General features: G+C 42.3%; 1 protein-coding gene across 1 annotated transcript; it reads left to right on the top strand.

Annotated features, from left to right (window-relative positions):
- Positions 1–227: 227 nt before the first annotated feature.
- Positions 228–12,531, top strand: LOC117667662 (uncharacterized). Its single transcript, XM_034421205.3, has 6 exons — positions 228–337; positions 2,128–2,366; positions 4,124–4,169; positions 4,383–4,458; positions 6,780–6,872; positions 9,645–12,531. The coding sequence occupies exons 2-6, from the start codon at positions 2,247–2,249 to the stop codon at positions 12,382–12,384; spliced, it is 3,075 nt and encodes a 1,024-aa protein (XP_034277096.1). The 5' UTR covers positions 228–337; positions 2,128–2,246; the 3' UTR covers positions 12,385–12,531.
- The last annotated feature ends 644 nt before the right edge of the window (positions 12,532–13,175 follow it).

Genomic DNA, 13,175 nt, shown 5'->3' on the forward strand with positions numbered 1-13,175 from the left:
GTGTGTTTCACCCCCTATATAGGCTTATGGATAGCTACAGGGACCCTCATCCATGTTCCCTCGTCGCCTGTGGACGGGCTGCTTCCTTAAACGGAACAAAAAATCAAACTTTCTGTTCGGTAGTTTTATATAAATCTTATCCCTTAACCGTCAGGGGTCCCCAAACTAGGCAGCTTTAAGACTTGTGGACTTCAACTCCCAGAATTCTCCAGCCAGCTATGCTGGCTATGCTGGCTGGAGAATTCTGGGAGTTGAAGTCCACAAGTCTTAAAGCTGCCTAGTTTGAAGACCAACGAGAAAAATGTTTCTTTATTTTTAAAGGGACATATTAAAATGGGTGAGCTCAGGCTAGTTTTAGCGCCACTGAATAGGTAGTTGCCTACGTGACAGTTTTCGTCCTCTCTACCTATCCTTAGTGATACCCCTGCAAATGTGCATTCTTTATTTTAAACATTACAGTAATCGTCTATGCCAGTAGGGCAGAATTTTCTGCTTCTGGGGAGGCAGAGAGAATTCGTAGCCTTCCAGAGGCTAATGTTCACCCAATTGATTAGGAAAGTTTCTTACGAAAGAAATTTACCTTCACGATTTCAAGGAATGGATCCAGGATATGGATCTGTTTATCAAAAAGTTACTGTGCTTTAAGAATGAAAATATAAAGCAACATGCTGGATCAGTTAAGGATTTAATGAATGGTCTATCACTAATTACTATATGGGCCTTTTCTTTCTGTTAATTACTTAGCTTTTTTGCTTTTTCAGTCATGTTCATTTAAATCACCATATTTTCTAGGGTATTTTTAATCATCAATAATACCATTTCTCTGTTTTTCTTTCTTGTCAGTGCTAGTTGTTTTATTTTGCTATTTATTTATTTTTTAAATCCCATTATCCCCAATAAATGGGGCCAGGCTAGTTCTACAAAGCTGGAAAAAGCTGATCTACATATCTAATACAATATTTTATTTCCCACCTTTATTATTTTTGTAAATAATTCAGGGCAACAAATACTCATTCTTCCTCCTATTTCTGGAAAGCCAGAAGTGGGACTAGAATTCATGGTCTCCGGATTTGTGATCTAGTATCTTACCCACTAGACCAGTGATCGCTAACCTTTTTTTCCTCGGATGCCAAGACCGTGTGTGTGTGTGTGTGTGACAGTGCGCGCCCACACCCATAATGCAATGCCTCCTGCATACCCTGCCCCCCTGTGCATGCACGTGCACCATGTTTCCCCTCCCCCCAGTGCATGCATGTGTGACTCCCCCGTCCCCCACTCCCCCATGCTCCCCCCACCCTGCCACACATGTGCACGCCCTCCCGTTTTTGGTCCCAGAAGGCTTCAGGGAGGCCTGATAGGCCCAAAATGGGGCATGGGGGGGTGCGCCACATCCCCCCGGCCTCCCTTGCATGCGCGCACAACCCCCCTTGCCTCCTGCACATTCGTGCATGCCCCTCCGCCCAGTCCCCCACACATATGCACACACATCTCTGCAGACTAGTCAGCTGGCCGGTGGGAGGCATGCGTCCATGTGCAATAGGTTCGCCATCATAGACCAAACTAGTTCTGTTGTCTTCTGTTTCTGTATTTTGTAGTAATAATTGCGGGGTGGGGATGGGGAATCCTTGTAAATCAAAAAGCTTGCAGTTGTCTTGTGAAACTTTATAGGTCTCTAATACAAGTGTCATTTGAAAATGGTTTTTAAAAAGTATTTGATAGACCTGACTAAATAAGGGGCGTGCATAAGAGCACCAGCACGCCTACCATCCCTCTCCTAATGTTCCCTTTATTTACATTCATTTTATGTATTCAATTCATGCTTATACTTATATATATTACCATCTAATACGTGCTTGACAAATAAATAAAATAAATACAAAAATATAAATAAATAAATAAATAATTGGCACACATCTGTTTTATTCTCAGCTTTGAATTCTTACCTGATTTGGATTCATGTTTACAGTGAGATGCCTTAGAATTTTACAGCAAAAAAGTGAGGTCAAAATAATGAGTGAATAAACAAGCAAATTATAAGCAGCACTAGTGTTTATACCTAATATCTTTGCCGTTTATAAATTGAGTGGGCTGAATGTAATTAATTTTGATGTTGTCTGCTGATCAAAGGCTTCAGCCAAGCAAAATGGGCTGCAAAAGACATTTGTGATGCAAGCATGACCTCAGATGGGAAGCCCTAAGAACTTGTAGCCTAGAGGCTGACAGAGCAGCTGCTGGGCCCCAGCACCATGCTGACAATCCTGCAGAATGTCATCTCAGACTGCTGCCACCTGCTACTGTTTCTGCTAGTTGCCATTATATTTGTGCCTGCTACTATCTGGGCGTTCAAAAAGGTGAAACAAATACAGGTAAGATCAAATTCTTCAGTGGAAGTTGCTTAAATTTCTGGTCTTGGTTCTGATTTTGAAGAAGAGTAGAGGCTGTTACTAAATACTTGATATGACAAGCTATTGTCATATGCTTTGTTTACTTCAATTCAAAAAGATCCATAACAGCTCTTTAGGAGTTTTAAGGGAGAAGTGGCTCTTAAACTTCAGCTATAACTTCCCAGATCATTATCTATCTGACAGAAAGCAAAGGCTTATTTCATGAGACTATGTACCTGTTTTATGAATATAGTAGAGTCTCTTTTCATCATGTTTGATGACTGGGTCTAGAACATATTAACCAATTATTAAAAATATTTTGTGTTATGTAAAGTTGTGGAATTATTTGGGAAGCGGTGGGAAAGAGAGAGAGAGAGAGAGAGAGCTTGGTTCTATTGTTTTTGTGACAGTTTGTTTAGCTTTTTTTTAAAGTTGGGAATAATTTTACTACAATAAAAAAAGTCAAGAAGTGATATTTTTAAAAAGTATTCTATTCTCACATTTTTCTTGAGAAAAATATTTCTCTGCTCTGAGAAAAAGAAATCACAGGGAAAATTCATTTCATATTCCTTTGTGGAGGAAAGTACACCTTCATCTTTATTTGGATAAGGTCTTTTTGTGCCATCCACTCTTAACTTTTGCCCACATGACTATTGGTTTGGTTTACATCCTGCTTTTGTTTCATCTGGACTTATGATCAGAGAATGCCAGAATGATAACCGATTAAAGCAAATCAGTATGATTTCTGTCCTTGCTTCTTCCTTGCATATGAGCACCAGGCAAATCTGAGAAAGCCATTTTTATGGGGTTTTCCTCATTCTTAAAAGTAGTGTAGGAGACTGGTTTTCCCTGCAGTCATTATAATAGTCTTCCGTAATAAGGGATTATAGAAAATATGACTGTTTTTAAAGTCTACTATATATATGATTTCTGTTTGTTAAAATGAATCATATGTCTTTCAAAAATGGTGTCCAGAAGCCCAGATGTTGAAAAAGATGCCAACTTATAACAAAATAAACCTGGGAAACTTTGGCTAAGAAACAAGCTAAGATCATACACAATCTTTTTGTTTTACATTATTTTATTGGCCAGCTGGAGAGAAGGAGAATAAAAACCAATTGGCTCATAGTATTAATAATTTTGAGGTTTGCAAAAATGAATAAAATTATAGGTCAAGTTTAAACTGTTTTATGAGGGACTTGAGAGGGAAAACACTGGTGATACAAAAGTAATCTTAGGTGACATATTTCTTAATTTACCATATAATCATACAGATAGAACGGATCCTGTAGACCAGGGGTGTCAAACTCCCGTTGACACAGCAGCATCACAAGACATATCGGGACTTTTTTTCCCTTCGCCAAACTGGGCATGGGCATGACCAGCGCATGACTCATCCGGCCCAGAGGCCGGGAGTTTGACAGCCCTGCTGTAGACCATCTAATCTAGCCCCATCCAGTGTTAGAACATCCACAACAAACGGATGTCTAATGTCTGCTTTAAGAACATCAGTGATGGAAAAAATGATTCCTTTAAATAATTGTTTTCACTATTAAAGTTCTCAAAATGGACAAATTATAAGGTTCTTTTGATGTTCAGGCAAAACCTTCTCTTCTATTATTAAACTTGCTATTATTATATCTAATTGTACCCTTTGGAACAGAAAAGAACAATTCTTCATAGTTTCCTATAGAGCAATTCTTCTTATGTGTGTTCCTTTTCTTCTTTTTCTTCTACAGGCTCGCAACAAAAAGCAGAGCAAGTACAGAGTACCACAATGGATAGGTAAGTGATGCACACAATTTCACTTTCTCTTTCTTTTTAGTCCCATAGCACTGGGGTGCCTTGGCAATCCCAGCCAACATGCCCTTTGCTGTGAATTCTGAGAGTTGATGTCTACATATTTACCATGTATCAAGGGTGAGAAACATTGCTTGTAGTAATTGGGAGGTTGAGTCTTGGAACAGCAACCTTTCTTCTCTATTTCTCCTACTGCAGCATCCCTGGAAAAAATAAGTGTCACAAGCATAGATCCAGGGAGGACAAAGGGTATAAGCTCAGCCACAGAACAGAAGTAAGTAGTCCCACCTACTTGATATGTTCCTTAATAAGCCATTTGTATGTTCCAAAGAATAAGATTATTGCTGCCTAGAAACAGCACCTGTTGCACAACAATTCTGCTAAAGTTGTTTGGAAGGACATTTCAGACTCAGCTCTTATCTTCATAGTATTTATGATTTATGAGCTAGTACTGTTTACCTACCTAGCATACTTGCAGCTCCCAGCCCTGAAGACTCTAGGCAAACAGCTGGCACGAGTACCTGCTTACTCACTTGTAATCCCATTCTCCTCAATCTCTCCAGGGTGGGGGAGAGCAAAAAAATTCAGACACAGGACAATGTACACTAACTGACTATAATGTTAAACACATAACTGAAACAGAAAAGGTCATAAACATGAACCTTAATTGCAAAGTTATTTTTTTCTGTGCCATCATAACTTTGAACAATGACTGTATGAGGCTTTGAGTAAGGAATGTCTACCTATAATTAAGAAAAGCGTAAGGTAAAAAGTCATAAAAGATACAAGGATATGCATGATAGAGTTTCATGTCCAGTTTAGTTAATGATTTTTCCTTTGGATATGAACAGATGGTATTGCCAAAGAATGTGGCCTTTTCTTTGCTTACTTAACTGACATACTGTAGATACTTGCCAGGCACACCTAAGGAAATGTTCTATTTATGGCTTGGCCAAACATTGAATCAAAATTGTGGTACAATATAAAATATCTTAAAGGGATGCCGTGGCTCAGTGGCTAAGACCCTAAGCTTGTCGATCGAAAGGTCGGCAGTTCAGCGGTTCGAATCCCTAGTGCCCCATAACTGGGTGAGCTCCTGTTACTTGTTCCAGCTTCTGCCAACCTAGCAGTTCGGAAGCACGTAAAAAAATGCAAGTAGAAAAATAGGGACCACCTTTGGTGGGAAGGTAACAGCGTCCCGTGTGCCTTTGGCATTTAGTCATGCCGGCCAAATGACCATGGAGATGTCTTCAGACAGTGCTGGCTCTTTGGCTTTGAAACAGAGATGAGCACAGCCCCCTAGAGTTGGGAACGACTAGCACATATGTGCAAGGGGAACCTTTACCTTACCATAAGGTATCTTAAACAGTGAGACTTCAAGGGATCACAGAGGAAAGGGAAAGGCCAAGGTGTCAAGAGGAATTCTACTTAAGAGATTTTTTTCACACTTATTTAATTTATTTATTATTTAAATGTTATTTATTTATTATTTAAATTTTTATACCGCCCTTCTCCCGAGGGACTCAGGGTGGTGCACAGCCACAATAAAATACGTAAATCCATAAAATTTAAAAACAATTTAAAACATATTAAATAATTTGGCCCTATATTTAAAAACTAAAACACCCATTAAAATTCGTTATTAAGCCAGCCCAGCCTGTTGAAACAGTAAAGTCTTAAGGGCACGGCGAAAGGTACTTAGGTCAGGGATCATACGAATCTCCGGGGGCAATTCATTCCAGAGGGCAGGTGCCCACACAGAGAAGGCTCTCCCCCTGGGGTTCGCCAGTCGACATTGTTTGACCGACGGCACCCTGAGGAGTCCCTCTCTGTGGGAGCTTATTGGCCAGTGGGAGGCTATCGGTGGCAGAAGGCGATCTCGTAAGTACCTAGGTCCTAAGTCATGGAGCGCTTTAAAGATGGAAAGATTGCAATACATTTTTTGATTTTTTTTCAAATATGCAGCCTTCCATATTTTATGAATTCTGGGAAGGAAACAGCAATTACAGAATAACAGGGGGGGCAAAGGAAAAGATAGCTGTAAAATAATTGTAATGAAGGGGAGCGAAATGAACTTTCTGAAAAAGATAAATGCTATTTATAAAAACAAATAAAAAATAAAATATAATAAGGGTGCCCTATTGCCATCTTAGCCCAAAAAATAATAGGGAAAGCCAACAAGAAGGTATTGGTTATAAGCATGTGATAGATTATTCCAGGGATGAAATCCAACAGATTCTGGAGAACCGGTAGCAGAAATTTTGAGTAGTTTGGAGAACTGGCAAATACCACCTCTGGCTGGTCCCAGAGTGGGGTGGGAATGGAGATTTTGCAATATCCTTCCCCCAGGAATGGGGAGGGAATGGGGATTTTGCAGTATCCTTCCCCTGGCGTAGGGTGGGAATGGAAATTTTGCAGTATCCTTCCCCTGGAGTAGGGTGGGAATGGAGATTTTGCAGTATCCTTCCCCTGCCATGCCCACCAAGTCACACCACACCCACCAAGCCATGCCCACAGAACCGGTAGTAAAAAAACTTGGATTTCACCACTAGATTATTCCCCAATGTACATATGCCTCTCTCCCATTTTTGTCAGGTCCTGCAACAATTTGAGCCTCTATCGGACTCTGTGTGTTTTGGACAAGAAAATTGAGTACCTCACCTGGCAAATGCAACGTATCAGTAAACCGTAAGACCCTGATAGAACTTCTTGAAAGCAAAGACCTATGCAGGGAGGGGGTTAGGGTTAGGAGAGACACTTTCTACTAAGCAATGGAGTGTTTTTTAAATATAAAAGTAAGCTAAAGCTTTCTAAGTGAATAAGTAAATGGTGATGGAAAAAGTCGGAACAAGTAGCTGGATGTGTATTTCTGTTCAAGAAATTCAAAGTTCTGGACTGCATAACATTAGTAAAATTGCTTGAAACCTTCTTTTCAGCAGATAATGCTGTAGTCTTTTTAGCAGGCATATTCACATTCTTTTTTCTTTTTTTTTTTTTGCTTTTGATTCTTATTAACATTTGGCACTGTGATAAAAAAAGCAAACGCACACTCTTCCAGCCAACCATAAAAAAGGCTTTCAGATATGTTAATTTAATGTAAACCTTAATAAAATATGTTAAGATAGCTCTTCCTTTAAAGAGTTAATCAAAAATCAAAATCAAAACAACATGTCCAATAAAAGTGTCCTATAGAGCTACAAGCTTTCCTAAAATATTTTTCATATTCAAACAATATGAAAAGCCTACTTCAGCTGAAACTAGAGCTATGCCTCATACCAACAAGTTGTACAACAGACTTCTACGGTATATCAAGTGGAAGCCAGTCCTAAATGTACCAATGAACAATACTGTATTCACTCTGTTGGAAGAAATGTCCATCTGGGTTCAGTTCCAAGTGGGGAGAAAGACACTGGAAACATGGAGGCTGCTTCAAATGATGGTTTAATGGTGAAGCAGAACCACCAAGCACATGTGATTCTGGGTAGCTGACTACATGGAGTGGAGAGTGAGATATATTTATAGCCTCTCTTGGGCCTTGCCCTAGAGTTTCCTGTTCCTGTGCAAGAAATGTATCCTATTGTTTGTCAGACTCCCAAGGGCTATGCGGAGGTCCAGCTTGGTCCAGCGACCAAGAAGAGGAATTACCGAGGGGTCATGCGCATGCCGTAAAATGTACTTACAGTTTCCGGCGCGTACATGTGCACTGGCCAGCAAGTCTTCTGGTTACTGCCACGCATGTGCATGCACCAATCAGCTGCCCGGAGTGCATGCTCACACCAGAAAATGGAAGACCAGCTCTTCTCGGTTTCTGGCAGTGGCGCACGCACAAAGACCAGCTGTTCATCACGTCTGCATGCGCACCAGAAACCTGTAAGAGGAACAGGTGACACCATGCATGCCAGGCAACATGGCTCTGCATGCCACTTCAGGCACGCGTGCCATAGGTTCGCCATCACGGTGCTAGAACATTGAGGCTGGAGGGGGAAATCAGAGAACGGGATCGTTTGTTTATTAATTGGTGTAATCTCACATACTGAAAGGAATGTTTATTTGAATGGCTGTCACTTTAGGCCAATTTATCCTCTTTTTATCCTCTTGTAAATGTCCATGTCCTGAGGGCTTTTTTATAGTTTTGACTGAGTTTTGATTGAGTTTTTATAGTTTTGATTGAGTTGCTGATATTTTCTAATGAGAGATGCATTTAGCCAGTTCAGCCCAAGTGTCAATATGGGCAGGAAAGGTTCTGGTTCTTTATTTGTGACCTGGGGTTTACTGAGATCAGGCATGGCCAAGGCTGGTGTGTGATGTGCATGGCATGAATGACGTAGAATAAGTCATGAGTGATAAGGAAGTCACTTTCTTCCCATATTAGATATGGACAGCAAACACAAGGTCTATTTGTAACTGATTTTAGTACCGATCCACAGTATATTCAAGGACCAGGAATGAAGCAAACAATAATTTTAATTAGGGTCCAAAAATTGGCTCCAAAAGTCCAAAAACTGAAGTACAACAACTGAAAAAAAATGCTCTCCCGGATAGCTTTACCCACCTCTCCCCATTTTCCAGTTTTTAAAGCAATACTGTATCACATAGATTACAGGCAGGGGTTCTGCAGGGAGAGTTTAAAATGTCAAGATGGTGGCCGCAACCATGTGATCAAAGCTCCACCCCCTTTTTAAAAAAAATATCCCACCTTTTCATATACAACTCAAGGCGGCAAGCATGCTTAATGCTCTTTCCTCTTCCTATTTTCCCCACAAGACCCTTATGAGGGGAATTGGGCTGGGAGAGAGTGACTGGCCCAAAGTCACCCAGCCATTTTTAATGTGTCAGCTAGAGCAGGGGTCTCCAACCTTGGCAACTTTAAGACTTGTGGACTTCAACTCTGGGAGTCTTAAAGTTGCCAAGGTTCAAGATCCCTGAGCTAGAGGACTTCTGGCCTGTAAGTATTTGTATATACTGTTAATTGAGGTTCTCTGGACTTAAGATCACTATTGAATGCCTAGCTTTTGTGGCCTGAGGCAACTGCTTTCATGTACATAAAGCAGGGTCTGATCCTGACAGAGGAAGAGAATAGCATTTGGACTGTAAGTCCACTGCCTTCCCAATGACCCATCTTCAACATGCCCTGCCAAAAGTAGGGGATACAGTACACTTTAGCTGGAAGAAATATGGGTCTTTTCAATGTGGGAATGGTACCTATCAGCTTCACACCCCTCCATCCTCCCCAATGCTGGAGGTATCGGAAGCTAAGCTGATTAATTTACAGCTGAATACGTTCACCATCTTATTTGTAAAAACAATAAAGGCGGGATACAAATAAAAAAATGAATAAAAATAAAATAAATATATAGCAAGGGATGGGATGCTGTATAATTAAGCTTCATGAGAAATGGCTGCTCTGACCATTTTGTTTTTTGTTTTGTTTTGTTTTCCTGCCTCCCATCCCATTTTTAGAATCTCACGCTCTGCATCCAACACCACTTTGAATTCCATCACCTCTCTGTACAGCTGGGCCCATTCATCAACCAGAGATGTCTGCCATAGCCGGTCTAGAACACCTCCCTCCCTAGTCCCTATTGCTTCACAAGAAATTCCAGTGTGGCAGGGGCATGTCACCAGACCCTACAAGACTGGTTTCCAGAAGTCACACCAAAGATCATCTTCTTATCCCCCAATGGACTTCCAGCGGCACCAGAAGCAAAAGCAGCGGAGAAGAAGTACTCCAACATCTGAATCTCTGACCAAACTGACGCCAAGGGTTCCTTCAACAGTCAGAAGCAGCCCTGTCCACATTCAGAGATTTGGAGGCAGGATTTATTTTCTGGACTACAAAGAGCAGGAGCTGCTTGACTGGCACATCCACAAGAAACATTGGCAGAAGGAAGCACCACCATTACCCTGGCAAAAGGAAGCACCACCATTACATTGGGAGAAAGAAGCACCACCATTATATTGGGAGAAAGAAGCACCACCATTACGTTGGCAGAAGGAAGCATCACCATTACACTGGCAGAAGGAAGCACCACCATTCTATTGGCAGAAGGAAGCACCACCATTATATTGGCAAAAGGAAGAACCACCATTACAGTGGCAGAAAGAAGCACCGCCATTATATTGGCAGAAAGAAGCACCACCATTACAGTGGCAGAAGGAAGCACCACCATTACAGTGGCAGAAGGAAGCATCACCATTTTCTCAGGTGCCCAGCAAAGAGACCAATGTGCAGGCTGGCATCACCCCACAAAATGAGATGGTACAATGGGTAAAGCAGCAGGTCTCCATGGGTCAAAGGTCACGTAGCCACACACCTCCTTCAACTAGCCCCAAACGTCGTCAAACTCCCCACAAGCCTCCACCTGTCAGGGTAAGAAGCCCCGGACCCCACAGTCAGACTCCTGTACCTTCTTCCAAAGATTTGCTGCCTCCCCCATTCATTATCTGTCAGACTACTAGCCACAGCAATCTCAAGGCACCAACTAATGTGCAGATTGGCATCACCCCACAAAATGAGGTGGTGCATTGGGTAGGTCAGGAGCGCTCCATGGGTCAAAGGTCACGTAGCCGCACCCCTCCTTCAACTAGCCCCAAAGTTCGTCAAACTCCACCCAAACTTCCACCTGTCAGGGCAAGAAGCCCCGGACCCCGCACTCAGACTCCTGTACCTTCTTCCAAAGATTTGCTGCCTCCCCCATTCATCATCTGTCAGACTACTAGCCACAGCAGTCTCAAGGTACCAACAGATGGAAATCTGAATAGTGTGACCCCCGAGGAGGAGTTAACAGAGGTACTTAACCTGTTAGCACAAAACCAGAGCCTTTTGACAAAGCAGCCTGGAAGACCCAAAACTCCCAAGAAAAAGGAGAAAGACGTTCATAGCAAAAAAACAAGTACCTCCAAGGAAAGCGCAGGAAGATCAGGCAGTCCCAAGGGCAAGCCAGCAGAGACTCAGATCAGCCTGATGCTTGACCGAAAGACACACCGATTGAGCTGGGCTGATGACATGACAGAAGCCCCCCAAGAGAATGGAGACCTTCCTAGCTTTGCTCGGACATCATTCTTAGACCCTACTTTCATGTGCCAGAACCAACTGGAATTGCCTTGCGTTCACAAAGCACAAATAGAACTGCATCAGGAAAGTTTCAAACTTGCAAAGAGCCTTCCCAAGTCTCAGTGTCTGGCCCATGCCATTGTGGAATCATTAGATACAGAGCAAGCTACACGGGATCTACATATGTGCCTGGCTAAAGGTCTGGAGAATGGGGGTAGCCAGCCAAGTGTAGAATATCCTGTTTGCTTGTTATGTGGCCGCTGCGCTCCTTATTGCCCGCATCCCCATCCACAGCACGGCCCTTGCCTCCTTGTCTATCCACGGCTAACTGTACAGGAGGGGGAGGTTTACATGAACTTGGGCTTCCTCCTTAAGATCAAGAGGCATGAGGCCAGCAAATGGGGCCTGGTGCAAGGAAAGGATGCATCAAAGTTGCAACACAGTAAAGAACATCCCTCCAAGCAAGAGAGGAGTCAAAGCAGGAGCCGGAGCCGGAGCAGAAGCAGGAATGCCCATGAAGCAGCACCTCCATCATGGGCCCCAGAGAGGCCATCTCACCAAGCCAGGCAGAGATCTACAGAGGCAATTGACCTGAGAGCGAGACGGCACAGGGCTGGTTCCAGGCCATCCAGAGCAACAACACCCAGATCCTCTCCACGTTCACCTAAAATGGAGTCCCAGCCACGAATTCGAAAGTCAGCCCCAGAGGCAAACCAACCCAAATCCCCACAGAAGCCTCCCAACATCCTGAAAAGGTTCTTGTTATGCATCAGGAAAGTTTGGGCGAAGGTGCGGAGGAGGAAAGAACCCACTTCCACAAAGCGGAGCTCTAGGGCATCCCTCCAGAAATCAGCTTCTTCTCAAACTCTGGTGGTTCCTTCAGCTACTTCTGGTTTTCAAGCCAACGGCATTTTGAACCATAAGCAAGACTCTCTTCCTAAAGATGCACACTCAAAACAAGGACACTCCCATGGTCATAGAAAAGTAACCATGAAAGTCTCAGAACATGAAACATTTCACCCCCACAAGAAGGTTGATAGCTACTATGCAAAATCAGCTTCTTCTGGGGCACCAAAAAAACATTCCAGACATTCTGTCCCAAAACAATTACAAAGGAGCTCCCCCAGAGATAACATGTATTATTGAGGTCTCAATAAAGATGTGGCTTGCTGCCAATCTCTGGGGTCCCTCTCCAACAAGGATCTTCTTGTCACTCATCTCAACACTTAATGCTTAACACGGCAGGTCTGTGTTGTTTTTTTCCAGGCTGCAAATAAACTGGCTGGGCTTTTATATATTTCTCTATTTTGAGATACCACTTTTGCTCAATTCATGTGGCTTTCTCTGAGAAATTGCAGGGAAACGTAAAAATGCATCTAGCTAATTGTTCATCACCACAGATAGCACTATTCCAGAAAAAAACATCTGCTAGTTTTATGGATTGTAATTGTTGGTTTGGGAATCATGTGCTTGCCACAGCCAAGCAGAGAGGAAATCGGGGTCTAGGGAGCACAGAATGGAAGCATGTGGGACAAGAACATTGGTGGGGCAGATGGCAACATGATCAATGTTGCAGCCTTGGATCAAATTAAAAACTGGATGGACCAGTAAATCGCATTATTGGAGGAAACTACTTTGGCTAATTACTCATGCTTAGTTTGCTTGGGATACTGTATATGCAGAAAAATTAAAAAAGGGAGATAAAGAATAAATCCACAAAAAGACAAGAGAGTGCAACTCAATTTTGAGTGCATTTTATACTGGAATCAGAAGAAAAAATGGCAGTTATTTGTAAGCGTCCTTAGAAGTAATTGTATCCCAGTAGTTCTCTCTCTATGCCATCATCTTTCTCTTATGTCTTCTACTAGCATTAAATATTATGATTCCCCCATTCTGGCTATGAGGCTTTAGTATTATCTGCTTTGATTCACAATGTT

Source organism: Pantherophis guttatus, chromosome 1, assembly GCF_059756535.1.
Source record: "Pantherophis guttatus breed Tessera chromosome 1, ASM5975653v1, whole genome shotgun sequence".
In the NCBI taxonomy this organism is placed as follows: domain Eukaryota; kingdom Metazoa; phylum Chordata; class Lepidosauria; order Squamata; family Colubridae; genus Pantherophis; species Pantherophis guttatus.